The 23,307-nt window shown below is 43.4% G+C and overlaps 1 protein-coding gene across 1 annotated transcript in view; it reads right to left on the bottom strand.

The window, feature by feature from the left end:
• The window catches only part of SLC6A2 (solute carrier family 6 member 2), a 1,124,598-nt gene that overhangs the window by 12,744 nt on the left and 1,088,547 nt on the right, over positions 1-23,307 (bottom strand). Inside the window, exons 13-14 of the mRNA XM_069639646.1 lie at positions 13,126-13,293; positions 6,380-6,451 (exon numbers count right to left, since the gene is read on the bottom strand). Coding sequence (XP_069495747.1) covers positions 6,380-6,451; positions 13,126-13,293 — 240 coding nt within the window. The remainder of the gene's footprint in view (positions 1-6,379; positions 6,452-13,125; positions 13,294-23,307) is intronic.

Here is a 23,307-nt window from a genome sequence, read left to right as displayed (position 1 = left end):
AAGGCGCAACTGTTTGTGCTTTTCGATCTACGATTGGTCCACTGGGCAGCGGAACCACGTCTGACGTTTCTAGGGTGCATACAGTACCACTCATGAATGGAATTGCGTCACAACACCACCCGGAAATTACTGATCTGATTACTCGGTTAAGTGGGCTGTTGGTCGCTGGTATAGTCACTGGTGTCCGGTCAAAGGATAAAAAAAAAAGGATCGAATGCCATTTTTTTCGAAACCAAAAGGACCAAAAAAAAAAAAATTTACAAAGGAAAACGGAGGTTTGGGGGAAACCCCCCCATACATTTTTTTTAAAAAGCATTCGAAACTTTTTTTTCCGGCACTTTTGGTGTCGAAAAAAAGGCATTCGATCCTTTTGTTTTAGATACTTTCACCTATAACCACAGTCTCTATCTTCAACACCGAGCATAAGGAGCCGCAGGGCAGCCCAGGGTATTTAGAGGATAGCAGTGCCACAAGATGGTTGGCTCCATTCCAGGCTTTGTTTTGCTTTCTTTGTAGTTGGTTGTCTTTGAGGACATGGCCAGTCAAATGTCTAGTGTGCACTGTGGGTAGGAGGGCGAGGAAAGTGACAGCCCCTCCCGACGATATACACGAAACTTAAATTTGCTATTTTGTTTCTTCATTATTTGTAATCTTTCATCACTGATTTGCTGTTTTTTGTCCATAAATCGTATGTCGACTCATTTTTTAGTTAATCTCTATGCCTTTTTTCTAATATAAGTGCCCTTATAGTTAGAATTGTATATACCATTGTTTGATTGGTCCGCTGGATGCATTGTTTTGTGTTTTGCATCTTCTATTTTGTTGCTTGCTATTTGTTTGGACCCTTGCTTTTGTATTTTTTCCCTTTAGATTTTTCTTAGGTTTCTAAGGATACAGGTACCCAGAAGGCTGCCAACCTGAGGCTGAGATTCCATAGAGCGGCATTCTCTAAGATTGTTTTGGATTTTGTATGTATGCCTTCTCTACGGAATTGTTCCCTCATTAATATTTAATCGTCATGTCCAAGTAATTTTAACCATAGTGATGTTTCATCGTATACATTACGAAAAGAACATATATTTGGAGCTACTTCTATATCTAATTTCCTGACTTCGATGGCTTAAGAATTCTGCAACAGGAGTGCTGATGCAAATCAGCAATAGCGACTCGCCAACTGCAGCTCTGAATTCACTGTGCTCGCTCCCGGTTCATTAGCGCATAACACTAACTGGTCCAAAAGTCCTCATGGACAAATATATACATTACACCCGTTGACAAAATCTCTGCTCCAAAATCTCCTTTCTACTAAGGGCACACATTTCTACAGCAGCTTCTCAGTTTTTGAAATGGCCACCCACTTTCCCCAAAAGCAAATGTTAACCACCTTGCCTTCAGAAGTTCCCTAATACTTACATGTTGCACCTCTTAGAAGTGCCGAAGCTTTACAGAGTTGACTAGTGTCCAGTAATTAGCGGAGCAAAACCAATAGGCAACTGTCCTGCTCAATAACTGGCAAGTAATATAACATGATGGGATTTGCTACTATTTCTCTTGACTTTTGATCTGGCCTTCTTTGCCTTTTTCTTCAATCTGTTTCCATCGATTGTCTTCTTCTTTCCATCCATTGTTGTTTTGGCTCTTTTTATATTTGGTTTGGCTTCATTTTATCTTAATCAAGAGATTTGGCTGTCTCTTGATGACTCACAGTGGATACACCCCCTGCAGACACGTGAGCTTGGGAAATGGCCGCTCTTTAAGTGTGATTGTGGCAACCTGGTGCTCCAGTATCAGGGATAATATTGAGTGATTTGCTCCCTTTGATCGCCGCTAGCAAAACAAATTCACGCAGAGGCGAGCAGAGGATATTGGTGTGTTATTTTGCACACTTCCTATGACTTCTCCCTGAACAAACCCGTCCTTCCCCCAACAATACACATTGCAGTGGTTATTAGGCTCCGATCAGGGACGGATACCGGACTTTGCATTGCACACCCGCCACACCTCATGCCAGCCAGAAGTAACCTTCCATGGAATGCAGTGGGACTGAACTACTATTGCTCAATCTCACCTTCAGATTCTTTACGAGCTAACACTATTTACTCCTTTGTACTGTTCGAAAAATGGAACACCTTTGATCTTTGTTTTCAATGCAAAAATACATGTAATGAGCTTTCTTATAGCTCTTGCAACCACAGCGTGCGCTGCCTCCTAGCGCTGTATGCAGCATGTGTTACTATGACCAACTTTCATGGTACTCAATGTATTGGGCATGGGAGATGGAAGGACTCAGTCGACTGTGTCTGGAGAGCATAGACATGCATTTGAGGATCAGGTGCTTTCATAGTGTTAACATAGCAATAAGCACCCGGTAGAGGTGCGGTCATGGGCGGTAATATTCACTAGACATGGTGGGTCCGAGAAAAATGAGGGCTTCCATGAGGGCACTGGGCTGTTACCAGCCAACCTTGGCCCATATTGGGTGCTTAATGGTGTAAGCACCGCAGGGCACCCTTCAGGTAATCAGGTGCGTGATAAAAGCGTAAGCCTAATTCCCTTCAGAAAGCAAGATGGCACTATACAACATAGAAAATGCTTTTCTATGATTATGGTAGCTGCCACTGGATGGGGCGGAGAGGGACCAAGGCGGTAGAACATCGAATACTTTGGCAAGGTGGAAGAGGGGAGGTGTAATGAGGTAGGGGGAATGGTATAGCCTCTGAGAATAGAAAATAATAATGAGAGGAGGGGAGTGCCAGTTCATGCCCACATTCCTAGCCTCCTGATTGAGTGACACTAATACCCTGGCTGGCAATATGTGTTCTGATCCTCCCTCCCCCAATTATCTAAGTATACCTATTTATGAGTAGCGTCCTTTGCTGTTTTTTTAGACACAAAATGGTAGTCTGTGGGCTATAGGTAAGATAGTGGTGTTCGGCTAAGGGCGCCTCAGGCAGCATCACGACAAGAGTGAAGTGCACCTTGAGTGGCCCAGGAAATCACTTTGTACCTCGAGGTGGAAGAACAATCCACAGGTTTCAATGCTTAAGTCATTCCAACTCGTTTCACAGTGGGTGTACACACAGGGGCCTATTGTGCCCCCAGTTTGCCTTCTACTGCTGCTATTGGCTCCTGGCAAGAAGGGGTGGCTCATCAGAGCGGTGACCAAGGGATCAAGTAGAGCCAATCTACACTGTTAAAAGAACCACATGTTTATGTTCCCTCCTTCCAACCTCCACCCGACTCTTTTTGACCAAATCCGGTCCCGGTCACAGCAACTTCGTGTTTTCACAATATCCAAGCGGACATTGTGAAAACACGAAAGCGGAAGGCAAGGTTCTTCACAGTTGTATTTATCTTTGAGCTGCTCCTGGACTCTTGCACCACAGGACGGCTACCCATCCAGGTCTCTTCTCCCTTGTATCTCAGATGGCATAAGAGGCTTAAGGGGCAGTAGCTTGCCTGGTGTTGGGGTATCAACGCACCTGTGCACAGAGCAGCACAGGGATCACTGCATTTGTCTTTCTGAGGCTGGTTCTCCCATTAGGAAACCTCAATATAGCATAAGGCACACAGTAGCGGGGCATGCTTGGGCAGTAATAGCCTACTAAATGCATAGGGCCGTTACTGGCAAAGCCACCCCCTTTACCAGGTGCGGAACACTTTTAGCACCCCGGGTCTCCCTCCAGGGCGCTGCCTTTAAAAGAAAAAAATACAATACAAACGGGTTCGAGATGATCTGGCTGATACTGTACTGGTTACCTGGCCACCCTCTGATCTCGGGTCCAGGTCCCCTCCCCAGCCAGTTACACACCTGCATTGCCTCCCTGGCAACCCCCGCACTTGGGAAGGTTTTCTGTATCCCTACAGTCCCCCACCAGCACTTGAGACCTCCTGATGTCTGCACTTACTCCTGCACTTGCCACAAGCTGGCCCTACTTCTCTTATTCTTATTTATTCTATTACCTCATGTCCTTCACTGTCCCTTCCCACTTCCCACTCTGCACTTTTCCCTTCCCCTGCACTTGCACAATCTGAATGACACCTGGGCTAGTAGGATCGCCGTCTCTGTCTTTCCTCTGTCCCCCCTCCCTTGCTGCGTCGCACCTTTATATGCGCGTTATAAATGCTATATCATAGCATATCATGTCATATCATATCATGAAAGCATACGCCCGATTCCTTTGAAATAAAATGCAGGAAAACCACCACTCAACAAACCAAGCGCACCAGTGTCTTTTCTATATTCATGGAAGCCGTCACAAGAGGCAGAGGCACTCGGTGGAACAGCAGGCACGTTTTCAAGGGGGTAGAGAGGGCAGGAGGAAGATGTAATGGGGTGGGTGTGTGTGAGGGGAAGCAGGTGTGGGAAGAGGATTGCCCCCGAGAATGGAGAAAATGGTTGCAAGTGGGGAGTGGCCCTGAAGGCTGTTTTATACCATTGGTGTGAGCCTGCCTTCCGAACCTCCTGATTGGCTGCCACCATTTCCCCCAGGTGCTAATAGTCCTTAGCCAAAATCATTTTTCATAGATGTCACTTTTGCACTGTAATATATGAATATGCAAATAAAGGATTATGTAAGGCCCCCCAAGTTAAATGAGTTGTAGTTGCTTAGTAGCTAACAATGTGTAGATTCAAGGACAACACCATATTTGCACAGTGGTCTGTACTTAGACTCAGATGTACAGCAGGTGAACTTTCTAACGAAATTTTTGAATTTTAAAAAAAAGTTAGGTTTGCTTGATGAATTGTATCCTTATTTAAGCAGCGGCTGGTAACAAACAGAAAATGTGCACTTTCAAAACATGCAGGCCCTCTTGCTAAACTTATATGGAAAGTTCAAAAAACAATAGCAAGCTTATGTAAAACTTGAAAATAACTTATACTTCATGACCATTTCGGACATTTTGACTTCCTTTGATATTACATTTGTTTTTCCTGCAAGAAATGAAGTTGAGCGGGATTTTCCTAATTCATCCAGCCCGAGTCGCAGTCATTCTTAGAAAGTAAGGCCCTTATTCACAGAACGTTTTCCAATGGGGTTTTGCCATTATAAAATGCTCTTGTGAGTAGTCCCTACATACTGACATGTTCATGTTAAGAAATCAAATGATTAACCATAGCCACGATCACAGTTACCTCCCCTTACACTCTTTCTTCTAAAAACAAGAACTAATGTTTATTGTGATTCATTTCAAAGGAAAACGTAGTCTTCTCTAATCCCAATGTCTTTTTGAAGTGCTGCATATCATTAGGTGCAGCCTGTCAACCCCACATTTCACAGAGAGGCCTTCCAGGATATATCGCTAAGCCTGCTTCTTTGACTCTGGGCCCTGTGCATGTATTTTTCATTGGGCCTGATTCATGGAATCTTTAGCAAAGAAAGTCTCGGGACCATGCATTAATCAGGGTGTTAGTTGGTAGTGCAAAGTCGCTTTACACTGCGCAAAAAAATCCATGAATCAGGCCCATTGTCTTTATTCCTGCATGTGACTCTGCCACCGTACCTGTGCGCCCCTATCTCTATTTATGCCCAAAATGCTGAGGACCCCCCCACCCCCCTGTCTACTGCCACTTGTGTGTTCATCCACAATCTCTTTTCTCCCCCATCAGAGACCCCCAGCATCTGTGGATATCTACACTATGTTTACCCTTGCGGTGTCACATGTGTAGGCCATGGTCCTCTCTGCCCTTCCCTCCTTCCTCCCTCACTTTCCTCGTTCCCTCTTCTCATATCCCTACCATATTTTCTTTTCCAATCTCCTCTTTTCTGCCCCTCAAGTTTTATCGGTTCCCTGTTATAATGTCGCTGTGAAAAAGTCACCAGGTAGGCGTCATTTTTTTCCTGAGCCCTAAAATTCTTTCCCCAAACATTCTAGGAGGTGTATAATTATATATTATTACCTCCAGTCCTAGAATATTTTGGGAAAGTGTTTGATTGTCTAGAGGGTGCATTTTTAGGGTAATGTCGCCACCTGGCGACCATTTTTACTGCGATTTTATCCTATCTCAGCTTCTCTCCTCTCGCTGACCTCTTCAAAGGTTCCCTTCGTCATTTCTCGTGTCCCCTCACTTTCCCGTTGGTCTGTTCTACACTTAAATTGCCATTGAAGGTGGTGTGTATTGCTGTCATATTGCATTAAAAAAAGTGGCAGATTGGTTGGCGATAACGCATTGATTATTTAAGGTCATGCCCTTTTGTACCCGCAGCGTCTGTAGGCCAATAGCTCTCCTTGACTGTCTATAGGTATTTAACAAGCCTTTGTAAAGTGGCGATACACACATTAAGGGTCACAGCTTCAAGTCCCACCAGGACCGTATGTCAGTCAAAAACTTTAAAAATAGCATTTCGGATTATTACTGTTCATGAAAATGACCAACCTTAAACTGTCTTACATTCCCTTGTGCCACAAGATGGTGTTCATTCTCAGGTGTGATGCAGTATGCTAACCTCTGAAAAATAAAAGCGGCACATTAGGACACTTTAGGGTGATCAGAAGATATACAACAGCAATGGGATCCTGATAAGAATTGCGCTTGGATTGAAGCTTACATATTAGCTGAAGTGACAGAAAAAGCCAGCAATTATATAGCCTAACAGTGCTCAGGAGTTTCCCTGTTGGCAGCCCTTGACTTGCTATGCGCATCCAGGACCCGTGTGAGTGAAGTGTTGATTACTGCCATGGAAAGGGAGAAGGGACTACAATCAGCTCCCTTCTCCCTAGTCCATGGTAGCCATCTTGGTTTGTAGTTTCTTTCCAGTTGGGATAAAAGAGTTTCACAATCTGGACAGGGTCCTTTACTAGTCATCCTCAAAGAGGTCGAATAGACAGAGGAAAGCCTTGACTATGCATATGCAACAAAAAATATTATTCAGAGGTTAAATCATACTCCTGCTAGCTGATTTGGGCCCTGAGATCAAATGGAGAGAGCGTGGTTTAGAAGATGTGAGGAAGTAACTGCTTGCTGGTTGCACCCAGCAACCGCTTAGTGAAACATGAGAGCAAGCTTTACATGTTTACAATTGTTGACAATTCCAAGGTTTTCCTAAAACAGTTTTATGCCAATGAACCATTGTAATGACTGCCCACTGAATCACTACATGGCTGTTGATATACTGAGGGCAGCTGATCAATTTTTTTCAATGTCTTGTTGGACTTTTAGAAGGATAGTCGTTTTGTGTTCTTGGGGTTATTCCAAACATCACAGAAATTGTCTTTGCATCTATCATAATGACTTCCCTGTGAAATTTCAACTGTCCTCTCACTTCCAGTGATAACTAGTGTATGCGTTTGGTGGTTCTACAACATTTATGAACACTACTAATTGTGTTTGGCATTTTACAATTGGGATCACCAATGCACATTTCTATTCAAAGTTTTGTAAAATAGGTAAAATAGTAAACAAAACAAAATCTGAGGGGAGGACATCTAAAAATTATTATTATTATTTTCTTTTTTATTGAAACTTCAGCGCAATGTGCCCCAAATGCGAACATTTAAGACACCAAACACATACATTTAGATACAATTGAAGAGAAAAACAAATGTTACAGAGGAAGATGGTACTTGCAATCTATGCAAAATAAATCTTCCACTGTTGACAGAGATGAGAGGACATAGTTTCACTGGGGAAATGCCCAATAAGAAATAGGAATGAAGATTAGAGATGTGAAAAATGGCAAGGCTGCAAAGCCAGGTGGTATGTCAACCAATGTTTTAAAACTCTTAATGAATCGACTAAGAGGTTGCTAGGGAATTCCTTTAGATATTGGTTTTCTGAACTTTCCAACACCAAAAAAATGGAATGAAGATACAATTTCCACATTTGGCAATGATGAAAAGAACCACAAGCTATGGAACTTTGATCAAAACATGTCCTTGCTGAAGCTCCAAACTGTTTTCTAAAATGTTAGTCTGCCATCTTTCAAGAGTACTCATGTCAATAGTGAAAAATAACCAGCTGGTCTTTGTTCAGAGGCAAGCAATTTGCCAGTAAACCAGACTGGCTACTGATATTCCTAGAAACACCATTTTCTGCTACCTTATTGAGGTCAGTTACAGAAATAACTTTCTATCCGATCCGCTGGGAATTCCTCTGAGAGCTACTGTGCACGATTCCTGGAAGATTTGTGAACACAATGGGCCTCATTACGACCCTGGCGGTCCCATAATGAACGGTGCTGGTACGGGACCAACACAGTTCATTACGGGATGCCTGATTACGAGGTCCCCTAGTGGGACCCCGAACAGACGTCTGGTAAAACCAGACGTCCTTTCCGGGTGCCGCGAGGGGACCAAGGAGCTAATAACGGGCCCGTTATTAATGGGTCCGTTATTAGCTCCATCCCCATTCCCATTGAGCCCTGTCAGGGCTCAAATGGGAATGGGGAATGGTTTTGTGCATGAGGAATTACCGGGTCCTCCAAGGTCGGAAAGACCCGGTAATTCCTCATTCACAGAACCCGGATTTGGAGCCCGGTATGGAGGCAGCCATGCCCTTATTAAGGGCATGGCTGCCTCCATACTCGTAATGAGGCCCAATGACTCTCCTCTAAGACATATGCCATACTCGTAGAAGGGGATTGTGGGATTAGAGATGGCGGTTGGTTATTATATCAACAAAGAACAACCAGTATATGTAAGAACTGAACAATGGAAGGCACTTAGGAAAGCAACTCAATTTAGGCAACCAGGGATTCAAATTGCGATTAAGCAAGAGGAAACATTAATCATTAATAACGGAATACAATCTATTCTTAGATTCTTAGCTCTACCCTCTGGCAAACCATTTCATATGTGAGCCACACATCTTTGATTGTCACCCTCTGTAACATTCTATTGGTATGTGGATATTCATGGGTCACTTGGGGATTCCAAATCCCACCACGATCCAGGAGTGGGCACAGAATCTAAAAGGCATTCATTCTGTTCTTTTAAGAGGCCCAACTGCCCTAGAAAACAAACACCATTTCTACAGCATGGGGGCCTAGAAATAGAACAAATTATACCTTTGGCATGAGTATGTGCAGGCTAAATAAAACAGTTTTCAATTTTTCTAGCACGTGGTGAGTCGTTGCTAGAAATATTATGTGTTTATAGCTAGCACGCGGGTCCAGCAAGAGGCATTTGATTAATACTATATGTAATGTAGGGCTATCAATTATATAAATAGTATTCTTTCTATTTCTATCAAAAGTTCTACCAATCCTAGTACTAGTATTATTTTCGATTTGTAGCATAAGGTCAAACAGGGCCACACACACTGTTTTCTTGTTATATCTAGCAAGGTCAGACCTCTCGACAGAACGGATAATTGTTTTTTTAGCACAATGCCAGCGTGTACTGAAATAGTAACTATTTTTGAAATGCGTAGGAGGGTTTGTGCAAGAAACAGTTATCAAAAAAGGACTATTTTGGAGAGGGTTCATCGCCCCATGCAAGAACTAGAAAAAATACTATTAGCCTGATTCAGGGAATTATTTGCGTGAAAAACGCAGATTTGCGCGCCTTTCTGCCCAAAAATCCCCATACTTCAAATAGGGATTTGCGTTTCTCACGCAAATAATTGCATGAATCACGCTGTTTATATATTTCTAGCACGGGTGGGCTGGAAAACGTGTCTCCCTTCCAGGCCGGTGGAACATGTTTTATGGATCTGAAGGTAATGGAAGCTAGACCATCCTGACAGAAACCTACTGCCCAAACCCTTTCACAAGAACAACTGCAAAAGTTCTGTAATCGACGGAACTGGAATCTTCTGAAATATGGATGTTTTCAATCACCCAAATTTCAGGTCAGTCAATTCTTCAATGAACGAATTTACCCTGGATATTTAACCTAACTCAAGCAGCATGCTAAAAGATGGGATAAGGTTTTCTTTCTTTTAACGTAGCAATAGATTTATTTAAAATGACCATGCCGCACAATTATTTGTATCTTCAGATACACCAATACTTGATTCCATTTAAGCAATAGGGAATGTCTGCTCATTTGTCTCTAAAGACACAAGTTGCGGTTTTAGATGCGACTATAAGAAGGCGTGGGTCTATGTAAGAGCACCCTGCCCACGCATTTAAGACATTTGAACTCAAGTAGATGATGTGATGAAAGGTCAACAATTTTAGAGCAAGCAATAATGCCAACACTACACAATGCTTTTTTGATATGTCTTACATTTGGACCTAAGAAATCAGATTTCATCAGGGAGTACAGCTAAACCTTAACTACAAAAATTGATACATCCGATCCAGCTAGATGGAAAGAAGGGCAGAGGACCTTCTCATAAAGCAACCCTATGGGAAATGTGGTCCACTTTGGGCAAGGATGTATTAATACATGTCAAAACGTTTGGGGTCCAAAGGACAGATATATCTGACTTAGAGAGTAATTGCTGTATAGGAGAAAAGGATAGTTTTTGAGGGATGCAAAACAAAATTACAAGGAGGATTGAATTAGTAAAGCACATAACATAATTGATTGTTGTGACTCTCTCGTTATGAATACGGTGGACTCCCCAAGAGAAGAACCATTTTTCAGATGCTTATAGCTTTGGTAACAATGGACGAAACTGCATAAGACTTTCCAGAAATAATACACTTATTATTTTGGAAAATGTATTCAGATCCATCAAGGAGGTGCAAAGTTACAGGGTAGGGACACAAATGTGCATTTCCCATGCAAAACCACAGAAGGAATTTCTTTCCTTCACTTACTCTATGGTAAACCACTCTGCACTGATTTACATCACACTGTTGAGAAAAGCTGCCCCTGGACCCCCTCCGGATCTTCACTTGGTCTAGCCGAATTCAATCCACTTTCTTTGGTGCAAAACCCTCGTTAAGGTATTTGAGCTCATTTACCTATTTGTGGACTCAACGTACCACAATTGCAGACCCTGATAGGTCACTTTGGGTCCGCTTATCTTGTCATATCTCTGGCCTCCAGTAGACCCACAGCTGAATGGAGACTTAAAAAACAGCAATGCTAATTTGCTTGAGCCATGCTGAAAGTGTTTGAGCCAGCTGCCACTGTGGTCCGTGGATTGTGTGGTGGGTCTGCAGAGTCTGCAATGCAAAATAGACTGAAAGGGGTACATACCAACCCTCTGGAGCACACGCCAACCCTTTGCATAGTCAAATGGGCATTAGGAAGATGGCATATGTCCCAGAAAAGCAAGCTAAATTTAGTTTTCGCAGGAAAATGTTCAGAGAGAATATTTTGTGTTTTGGTGGTATCCACAACATTGCCAGCGGCCATATCCTTGGGGAAAAGGGGCAACCGGGCATGGCCTCAGCCCATGCTCAGTGGGCCGAATTGGTGTCTTTGAGGTGAGCAGGGCATGGCTGCAGGGCAATAAGCCACTTGGAATATCTGCAGGTCATGCCAGTGGATGCACTGGGTGTCATGGAAGTGTCTGAGACATGGCCACATTCAAAGCCTGCTAAGGTGTTTAACGAGCAAGGCCTCAGGCCATTCTCAATGGGCAAATTGCATGCCATAGAGGTGCCCGGGGCCTGCCCTGAGCAATGTGTACACTGAGTGTGGCCAAAGGACATACCTTAAGAAAACACTGTAGCTCTTGGAGGAGACTGGCTTATGAGTGAAGGACCTTCCCCAGGCATCGCATCAATTGAATATTTCCCTAGGCCATACTCTGTGTGTATATGGAGTGTCCTTGATGTGCTTTGGACATGGCCAAAGGTCATGCCAGTGGAAATGTGTTAATTAGGGATGCTGCGGGCTCTGCCCAGTGGGTATATTGGGTGTCTTTGAGGGGATCAGTGCATGGCTGAAGGCCATATACTGGGTGTAGTGCTACTGGCATGATTTCATGCCATGACCAGTTGGCACATCAAGATCAACACTGGACCTGGCGATAGGCCATGCCATGTGGGCACATTGGTTTTCTTCGAGGTTATCAGTGCATAGAAGAAGGCCTTTTCCTGAGCCCAGTGTGAACATTGGTTCTATTTATAGTGTACAAAGCATACCCCAAGCAAAGTGTCCAGTGTGGTCATATTGATGAATCTGCAGGTTTCGTCCATTCTTCCCTGGGGAAAGCCACCCCCTTTGAGGCCAGGGAGGTGGGCCCACTAGGCAAAACCCTCCCATAGGGGTTTGGGAAAATGGGGCATCGCTGCGAATGACTCCCCTCAAGGCGACAAGGACTTCCGTTCCCCTGGTGAAGTCTCTATAACTAAAGCCTTAAGTGCGTACATGAGAATCCGAGAAACCGAATCCGAAACTCTGCCACTACTAAAACAATGCCAACACTACGCATGTCGAATCCACTTTTAAACCCCTCCCAGCAGCCAAAGCACCCCATCCTGACACCTCCAGCACCCTATGGAAACAAAACACCTCCAGTGTGCAGACCAATATCCCCACCCCCCCCCCCCGGTCCCCCACCCACCCTCCCCCCCCAGAAAACAGACGCCAGCTGACCGCCTGTGGCCCACGCTAATGGCATGCGTGCGCATTACTAATCCAGCTAGAATAACATAACGACTCCTGCGCGGTGGAGCGGCCAAAACACGAAAGGCTGTCACGTTAGAAAAAACCTAAGTATTCCTTCAAAAGTGCTGTCATTGGACAGCATGCTATCTATGAGAAATCGAGTTTCAGGGCGCATGGTAATCATTGTTTTGACTGTTTTTATACTCTAGTATTGAAATGTACTCCTACTGTTGGTAAAGAAAAAACCCTAGTAATCAAAACATTACTTTTCAAATAACTTTGGTGTGCAACCTATGAACACTGGTGAACAATGGGCGACATTTGCTAATCAATAATTCAGCAGCACATTAATGATGCAAGGCAGTATCGCGAGATTCAGCGCTTCTGTAGTTAGGCACATGAGCAGGAAAGGGCATCTCCCATGAATCAATAGCTACACACCAACATGAGTAATGCACATTTTGTACTTGTGAACAATATAATGTTTGTTTTTGTGCATTTATGAGACTACTCATTTTCTTAAAATTTTACCAACTAGAAACAGTTTTTTGAGTAAACATTTAGGTTTAAAGCAGTCAGCTAATACACAGATGAAGACATTACTAGCTTAGTCTACAAATAGAGCCATCCTTAAAAAATCCTGAAAGTGGGAGAGTGAAAATGGCTCACCTCTTTAAAGCTCCCACGCACGCTTAGGAATTTGTAGATGATGTAGACAGGCACCAGTATCATTGACGACATTGCTATGCCCCATCCAATCCGATTGGCCCACAGAGGATAGGTGTATTCATCGTAGGTCAGTGGCTTAAAAGTGATGATGCTGACTATCACTACGAACTAAGGACAAAACAGAACACGTGTTAAGCTTTCGAAACAATATAACACAATGCTATCCTCTTGTTGGTGGGTGGAGGAACAGAGCCAAGGCTGTTGGAAGGTGTGAGCAAAAGACTAGAGCTAAGAGTACCTTTCAAATTAACCCCTCCTCCCCAACATCTCAGTTTGAGGGTAGATGCTGTTATTTTGGGTGTTTTTATATTGCTACGATGTTCGACCACTTCAAGGCTTCCTGCAACAGTGTGAAAATAAGCAACAGCGACCAGCATAACCGAATGCAGGCGAAGAGAGGGCCCTGGTAGGTCGCTGGCTACCCCGATATAGAGGGGCTATGGGCCTGCGCAATAAACCGTTGTAGAGCTAGGGGTAAAGGTGGGCAGAGGTGGGTAGCTCCCTATAAAAAAAGAGTAAATATGGCAAAGAGATATGGGCCGACATCACAGAGTTCTTTTCTTGAATGCAGAAGTACTTTGATGTATTAAAAGTGATGAAAGGGCAATCAGGCTCATCTAGTCTGCCCAAGTCCTTACGTCTTCACGCAAGTAGTACCCACCACTGTGCCCTCTGTATCCCACCCCCCATTGTATATATGTTCTGTCTTTGCCTCTAAAAAGGGCTCTGTTATCCATCTGTACTCTTGTATACCTCTGTAAAGCGCTATGTTGCGTCTCAATAAATATAAACATTATAATAATATTAAAAATAATATATATTTTTTTAAAGTATTGCACAGCTTTAACATGTCTACCTCTTTACTATTGGTGCCCCTTTATAATCGGATGACTTTTGAAATTATTTAGAAACAATTCAATTCAATTTCTGGTCATTCTGAAGCAAAAAGACTCTTGAAACAAGAACAATTACGAATATAATAATACATCAATACAACACATTACTAGTGAACAGGAACCTTCAAATACACATTCATTACCAGTTCTTAAAATTCTCAGTTATTCTGCCCTAAAATACGATTTAAAAGGAACAAATAGCAGCATATACTATTTATTTTATTTGATGTATTTACTTAAATAGCACGAAAAGCCTGCAGGCATCGGGGAGCACAAAAAGTCTAGAGACAGAACATGAGGCACAGGGCAGAGATGCAAAGAATACAACCTGTAATTATTTAAGCAAACAGGATGGTCTTTAGTTGCTTGCGGAAGTGCAGTAAGTTGGTTTCCTGGAAAAAGTGATGGGTAGCTTGATCCAGGCCCTGGGTGCTGTTGTAATAAAGGATCGTCCATTGCCTTGGGTACATCTCACCTTAGTATTGGTTAGTAATGTAGACTCGGATACTCTCAGGGTACTATTGGGCTCATATTTGATCAATTGTGCCGTCAGGTAACATGGTGCAGTGTCATGTACACATTTGTGTGTCATTTTACCGCTGACCCCATTCCAGTTCCTTGTGGTGTCCCTCAGGGCTCATGCATTTCACCTGCTCTTTATAACACCTACACCAAGCCACTATTCGACCACCTTGACACATTGGGTATCCTCTCTACCAATTTTGCCGATGACACACATGTCCTTCTGTAAATATCTGGATCTTATGCACAGGACATTACTTTGATCAACCCGCCCTACAGTCTCATCCAAAATTTAATGACTTCCCATAGCCTCTGTCTAAATGATGATAAAACAGAGCTCCTCATTGTGGGCTCTGCTCGCCGTCTAAGCTCCCTGGACCCTTCATACCTTTCCCTTCCTATCAACGGAAACAATATTCAGGTTTTCAAGCATGTAAAGACACTGGGGGTTTATGTTGATGCTGAACTGAACATATCCCGCCACATCAACGCGCTAGCCTTTTCCACCACATACAAGGCTAAACTCATATCTTTGAGCAGGACATTTATCTCCACACAAAACTGCTTGACTCTTGCACAAGCCATTATTGGCAGTGAGCTATACTATTGCAATGTGTTATGCTCTTAGACCTCTGAAAAAAACCAAAAGGGAAGTGCTCCGTCTTCCAATAAAAGCACAAATTGAATTTAAAACACTGCCCATCACCCACTGATGTCTGCACAAGAACGCCCCCTCCTACCTCATGCCTCGCAAATCAGCAAAACCAGTGATTTGTGCACTGAGATCCTCCTCTAGCCTGGTCTTGCTTACACCCAGATTCAATCGTAAGCATGCAGGGGTAGCTAGCTTCAGTGTTACCGCCCCCACCTTGTGGAATACACTTCCTGAACATATCCAAAATGAACCGCCTTGCCTTGTCTTCAAAATGCTCTTAAAAACCTGGCTCTTTAAAAAATATGTATAAACATGCACTGTTCTATTTTACCATGGTCCTGTCCATAACCACTTACTACGTACAAGCACAGTGATAGCTCTGGGTATGGGCGCTATATCAAATGAAATGAAATGAAATGAAATAAATAAATAAAAGAAATAAATGTGATTATTTTGAATTGTATGCAGGAGACGACTGGAAGCCAGTGCATTTCTTTCCGCAGTTCGGATACATGGGAGTGACAAGGATGTTTTTTTACGACGCAGAGGGCATTATTCCGGAGAACGTGTATTTTATTTAGGCTAGATTTATCTGCACCTCCTAGTAAGGCATTGCAATAATATATTCTGGGAAGGATGGTGGTACGTGCAAGGGAAGTGCAATTTACTTCTGGGAGAAACAGTCTTAACTGTCTCAATAAATGTAGGTGGTACTAGGTGTTCTTTTTCATGTGATCAACATGGTGCCTCAACTCCTTAGGATGCTTCCAAGATGACTTTCAGGGTTCTGACCATATTGAGTACTGGGACATCACAGTCCTCTATTTGGAAGGTGGAGTAGTCTGGTGTGAGCTTAGCCCTGGCTTGATGTAAACCAAAAATCAACACCTCTGTCTTGTTGTTATTAAGACACATCTAGTTTCTCGACATCCACTGTTTGATACTGCCGTATATAGATTGAAGATTATTAGAGTCTGTCTCATAGGTCCCTTCAAGTTCACACAGTAAGTGTGTATTGTCAGCATAGTTTGTAAAAGTCACTCCCTGCAAAGACAATAGGTGCTGAGTTAGAGGGAGTTCCACCCCATCACACAGTTGACTTTCTAATGTTCAGGAAGATTGTATTCAGGAAATTGCATTCTCTGAGCAATGAGCGGATGTAGCCAGGTTGTCTACTAAATGATTGTGATCCAAGAGATTGAAGGCGGCAGAGAGATCTAATAGAACCAATAGGCCTGTTTTCCCTCGGTCCATGATATCCAATGGATTGGTATGTAGATCAATTAAGGTGCCCTCTGCCCCATGATGTGGGCGGAAGCTAGATTGCTTTGGATGCAAAAGGTTGGCTTTTGCCAGGTGTTCTTGGACCTGTAAACAAGCAACTTTGTGAACTATTTTTAGTAGGAAGTGTGCATTAGTAATCGGTTCAAGATTAGACGCTTCCCTCGCACTGAGTCGTGATTTTTTTACGAGTGGTGTCACCGTAACTTCTTTAATATCATTTGGTATCAGAGCATGATGAAAAGATGAATTCACAAACCTTGTGAAGAAGGGGGAAAATATTTGTATGTTGTCCAAGATTATCTTAGTTGGAACGACATCCTGAGACATGTGGTGGGGTGAAATTCCTAGCACATTTTCCATCTACGATATACTAATAGGATGAAAGGAGAATTTTGGAATGTTAGATAGTTGGTTAATGATTGGGGGCTTCTTGTCCCTGTTTCCTATGTCATGACTGACATGAGGAACTGGGCTAAGGATTTCAGCTGCTTTTATTTTTTCTCTAGCCTTTTCAACTTTGTCAAAAAAAGCTTGCTGGGCCCTGATGCTGTGTGCTGAGGTAGGTACAAAAGGTTGTACAAATACTTTGGGGCTTTCCAGGGATGTCATGATCTCAAAGAGTTTGTTTTAGTTGTTTTCGGCGTTCGAGAGTTGGATGTTGAAATAGTTTTCTTTGCCTTGCATATAGCCAGTTTCTAAGCGTTAGGAAGATCTTGCCACTTAAAACTATTGGCTTTAGTTTTGGAACAGATCCAAGCTTATTCTGTTTATCGTTTTGCTTTCCTAAAGGTCTCTAGTTCAGCTGTGAACCAACTTTGATGATTCACGTTGTCTCTCACAGTCTTAGTGGCACCAGCTGGTCCCATTTATCAGTCAGGATGGTACAATAGGACACAGCCAGCTCGTCGGGGTCGAGGGAGCCAGAGAAAAGTAGGGCTGCTCCCAGCAGGCCAAATCCTGGCAGTGTTGCGTCCCCTGGGACAGATGCTGGTCCCCAGGGAGTGAGAGGGGCAGGCAGTGAGACCCTGACCTCAATCCACAGATCCTGAGGAGTTGCCTGCTAGTGCCATGCCACCTAGGTGAGTGAAAGGGAAAAAGGAACCCAGTGGTGTGTGAGGGCCTTAAGCAGGACAGGGAGAAAAGTGGATATTATAAGTCGAGAGGCCTGAGCCCGACAGAGGGGGACCTACGTGAACCGTGTTGGTGAAAGGTCTGAGCCCGACAGAGGGAGACCAGCGTGAACCTTTTGTTGAACTTTGTTTGAAAGTGGAAAGAAAGAAGAAAACATTCTGGGAGATGTAGTGAGCTATACATCGAAGTGGTCGTGCAGAGGTATTTGCAAAACCTTTGCACAGTTGAATGTCTTCGATAGGGAAAATTGTAAAGAATTAAGGTCCGAGCCCGGCAGAGGGAGACCTGTGGTGACGTCAAAAGAATTAAGGTCCGAGCCCGCCAGAGGCGGCCCTTTGTGAAGTCGAAAGAATTAAGGTTCGAGCCCGGCAGAGGGTCACCTGTGGTGAAGTCGAAAGGCATGTAAAAAGCTTGGGGAAGGGAGCCCCTGCAAGTAACGTGAACTTTTGTTTGAAAATGTTTGAGCCCAACAGAGGGGGACCCGTGTGGACTTTTTGGTGGACTATGAATCTTGAGTTTTGTGAACCCGAAAAGTGATGGTGAATTGTGAATCCAGAAGAAAAAGGAACATGGTTGAACTGTTAAAGGAACTTTGTTTTTGTACGCATCTAAGGCACCTTGCTAGAAAGACACTTTCTCTTGGAAAGAGACTCTAGCGTGGAAAAGCCTGGCTTGTGTCCACAGCTGCATCCCCGTGCCGAAGAAGCTCATGTGTTCTAAAGCCCGAGTGTATCACCTTGTCCTTGCCTAAAACCCAACTAAAGATGAATAATAATGTCTCTATCCTGTACCCATTGCCTCAATCTGACACACAGCAATCTCTCATAGATTGTCCCTGTAACATCTCACAGGGAAATTGGACAGTAGTAGCTAGGCTGATCACTTACACCCTTTTCATATATCAGAACGATTTCCACCCATTGTCCAGGATTTAGGGACCTTATGTACTGCAGCGGCTGCACTGAATAATTGTTAGAGGTAAGAAGCCCAGTTGGCTCTTTTTTGAAGAGTTCTGCAGGGAGCTTGTCAGGACTCAGGGCCTGATTATTGTTTAGTATCAAGATGACTTTCTAGATCTCTTCAATAGAAAAGCTTGGGGGGGGAGCTACATGCAGTTCTGAAGGGCCATGTAAGATTAAATCTTGTATGTTGGGTATTCTACTCTCCAGGTAAAGTGCCTGGAAATCCTGCAGCCATTTGCACTCGGGGATCCTACCCTGAAGTTTTTGGGGTTCCTTGTTGGTTCCCACCTTGACCAATTTCCAACATGTGATGTTATCTTTCTCTGAAATGGCTGACATGAGCTTTCCCCGTTTATCCTGAGAGCGCCACTTCATTTTTTGGGTGATCAGTCGTTTATAAGCTGATCTTGTCATGGCTATGTCACAAGGCAAATTATACTCGCCATTTTCTTTTTACCTTATCCAAGAGATGTTTGTTGGCCATTTGACAGTCCTTATCATACCATTTATTAGAGATATACAAAAAGGACACACAACCCAGGATAATCCAGATGTGGACCCCTTGCTCACTATCTTTAGAGAGGTGCAGCTTCACCTCACTGATGGGCACACAAACACGTGTCTGGGGTTGCTGATGGTACTCTTGTTCAGGGGAGAATCGCCTAGCATTTTGGTACTGGACTGCCTAAGTGGGTGGGACCAGACTGATATGTAAATGGATATTTCTTCTCTGTAAAAGGTACAGTGAGCTAAAACGTGGTTGTAGACCCTCCCGAATGGGCACCTTCCCAGACCTTTTTTTTGCATTTATTAGAGATGATTGCCTTTGTGTTTAGCATGCCTATGGCTGACGTAACTGAATGATGAATTATATTGGCTAGCTCCTCCTAATTAAAAACATCTCCTCAGTGGGAAGATTTTTGTTACTGAGTATTATTTCCAAGTGAGGATAGCTGACACATATGCAAGGATTCAAACATTGGGAGAATCAATGATTGGAGATGGGTGGAGTGTACATGAAAATTGAAATCACAAAGAAAAAAAGTCCCAAACCTCAAAAAACAAGCAAGGGCGTAGGAAAAATAACATAGCTTTTTAGACTGAAGGGGCCATTATCATGAAATAATGGCCGTCTACCAAGTTAAGGCGCCATGCAAAGCAGAGGGTCATTAGCTGGGGAAGGGTCATTATACCAAGCGATAATGACCTTTACTGGGGTCTATAAGGCTATTAGCACATAGTGATAGTAGAAATACATGTTTTGGAGTTTTGGTAGTGAAGTAATAAACGTTACGTAGTAGTTAGTAAAGAAAATGGACAAACTTTGTAAGCAAGTTATAAGTGGTTTTATGTTGTAGCATTTCAATAACAAGGTTGTCTTCATAACTTAAGCATTTTAATCCCAAACGTTGTTAAACCGAGCGTGTGTAACATGGGCCTGCCTTAGGTATTATGTAAGACAAAACCGTTTCTCCATAGGAAAGTGAAAGCATTTTCCAATGTTTTAGCTATCTCTTCGGTGCATTATATTGGATGTTGCAGGAAAAAATGGTTCTCCCAGATAGGAACTGTCTTGATGAAAGAATAGTTGCCGGGAAATTGCCTTGTTACCCTGTTTGCTTTTGAAATCATAATCTAATCCTCAGAATGTAGTCAATACCTGCAGTTATCGACTGCCATCTGTGTAATTTTATTGGCTGAGAGGAAGTCAATAACGTTCTCCATGCTAAACTAATACCAAATATTGAATCAAGATCATCCCATTAAAATTAAGGGGTAAAAGAGGGTTAGACAGTTTAAATAAAGAATATAGAACTGACAGTTTGACAAAAACCACACTCATAAAAGCTCTTCATAATACCCAGATTCACTCATTCCTCAGTGTTTCATACTGCCCAAACGTATCCAACTCTGCCAATTCCTTGATCCCCCAAAGAGACAAGGCTCTTTTTAAAGCCAAAGCAGGATCTTCTTTTGAGAATTCTCTCTTTCGTGTCTCAATAATAATTCCAACACTCATTCTCATTAGTGGTCAGATTTGCTCTGCCTTGCTAATGTAATGTGATATAATGTAATTGTCATTTGTATAGTGCCTTTTCCCAATGGTATAGCCTCAAAGCACCGAAGTCCAAGGTATGGGAAATTTGTAAGAGAAGTTTAGAATGCACGTGTGCATTTTAGCCATTACGAAGGTAGGTAGGGGTGACAAAGTCCCTGCTAGCTACCCATGCTGAGCTGGCATGTGAATGGGTGTTGTGAGGTAGTCTGGAGAGTATGCGAGTGCAGGAGACTCATTATTTGTCCAGCTAGTCCCAGGGTTGGATTGGACCAATGGGCATTCGGCCAATGCCCGGTAAATGTTTGCAAAAATATGGCCCGGTTTTCCTGGACAATGTGGCAGCCGTTTTTTATTATACGGAATGCATGCTCCACATTGCACTAAAATAATTTAAGTGCAGTGAACCTAGCTTGCATTCAGAGTCTAAACATGGATAAAAAAAATTATACATATGAACACTTTACCAGCTCATTGATATGCATGACTGATGAGAATGCTATGATGCCATTCTTATATTTTTTCCGGCATGCGTCTGTAGACGTAGTGTCAGGGGTCAGAGGAGCAGCTCTCTGCAGGAAGCAAACAACTGCGATTGGAAAGAAGTGCTGCTAGGTGCCACTGCCCACTTGACTTTTTGGACTGATGTGGTAACGTTGCCTGCTCTCCCTTCCCTGGCCTGGGCCCCTGCCGTCGTCATGGTCCTGGGCTGTTGCCTGGCATGAAATCCTTTGCCCTTTAGAACTCTGAATTTGCTGGGCAAACAACAGATCAAATTCACCTATGAGCCTGGTCTCCCAGTGGTTTTCCTCAAGTCAGATGAGTGACTGCTTTCTTGTCATTGAGTCATACCTAGGTTTCCATATATAATATTGCTTGAAACGCTGGTCTGATAACAGACTTAGCTTAGCGCCTCACTTATTTTGAGGGACACAGCAGCATTAGTAATTTACGTGCAGGGATTTATTTGTGCAATCTAGAATAGTGTTGTCACGGGGGTACGGGTGGGGTCGGTGAAGGTTATAGGTCACACTCACTACAGTGGAATGTAGGAAAATGTTTCATGTTGATGTAGGATTCAGGGTACCACCCGACCTTCGAATTAGAAGGATGTGTGACTGCACCTTTCCTTGTGTATGTGGCTCTGTTTAATGCTTCATTATGTGCATACATGGCCTTTTTATGCAGTGATTTTTGCTAGGGATTAACCTATTTCTCAATGTATGACAAGACTGGGGATAGAGGGAGGCGGAGGAAAATGAAGACATCTGCCAAAGATCATAGAAGGTGGTCAGTAGTAGAAGCCAGAATTGCCATGTAAAACTCCTCAATGACCGGGAAATTACTGAGCTACAACTCACTGGAATACTCTCTCATAGTAAGGGCCCTCTGGTTGGTTCCAAGACACCTTTAACAGACAATTAAAACTGCACATCTTCAAGGATAGTTTGCCTTCTATTTTGTGCCACATTCCTGTACCTGTTTGTTTCATCCCATCAGTGGGATACCTAACACACATCGAGCTTCAGCTGAGATTCATGTTCAAGTAAAGGCATTTGCAGCTGTGCTCATCCTGTGTAAAGATTTATAAGTACTCACAAATACAAATGCACAGCATTAAATGCATGCACAACACGTCCCGTTGCCCTTATTCATGAAATGCTCCGCTTTGCGAAAGGAATGTATACATAGGTGGTAGAAGTGCTGGATAAAAATTGATACTAATACAGAGTTGTGTTTACCCAGTCCTTCGTGTGTTGCATGGCTATCTTAACAGCGCATTGAGCTTGAAATGTGTTCAAAGTTCTATCTGCTTTACAAAGAAAATGAGGTGTGGGATATTTTGACCCATTCCAATGTGCCCCACCAGTCTGGCTTGCTTCCATTAATGCTTGCCTGCTGAAACTCGCCATCCCAGGGATCTACAGTGTCCAGCAACCAGGAGGGCCAATCCAGCCCAGTCCAGTTTGAGGTGCCAGTCCAATTGACCAGAACCACCCAGGTGACCTATCCTGCTAGAAGTGCCCTGCTGCCTGTAGACCCGATCCGTGATGACCAGACCCCGTGACGGTCCAATCTTAAGTTAAAGTGGACTGTAAGTATCAATAGGAATCATAGTAACCCATAGTATATTTGCCTTACATTGTCCTATCCCAATCTAGAACCTATCCCATCTGTAACTTAAGAATCTATAATATTGTCAGAACCATTCTTGCAACCCTATCTGTGATTCTTAGTCTTATCGCTGATTTTCTCTCATTTTTGTTTTCTTGAACATAAGTCATTAGTGATTTGAGTAACTAAAGTAATTCCCAGAAGGAAAACGGGGTATCCACCACGTGAAGGGTTACAGTGGCCAAGTAACTGTGGAGATTCACGGGTGGCATTCTCTGTTTCTTAGCCATTAAGGGGGTAATTCATAGAATTTAGCGCACAAGTGGCGCACGCGGCTGGCGCAGAGTGTGCGCGTGCGAATCTCTGCGCCAGCCGCGTGCCCTAAAATCCATTTCCGTGCACAGCGTATTCATGGATTTTAGCTACCAAAACCAGCCGTGGCACAGCGACCCTGCAGCAGCGCCAGTTACGCCCCCAAGAACGCCCCTCGTGCAGGGAAAA

The sequence above is a fragment of the Ambystoma mexicanum genome, chromosome 1q (genome assembly GCF_040938575.1).
Source record: "Ambystoma mexicanum isolate Mex_15411 chromosome 1q, UKY_AmexF1_1, whole genome shotgun sequence".
NCBI lineage: Eukaryota > Metazoa > Chordata > Amphibia > Caudata > Ambystomatidae > Ambystoma > Ambystoma mexicanum.
This window is presented reverse-complemented; position numbering and strand designations above follow the sequence as displayed.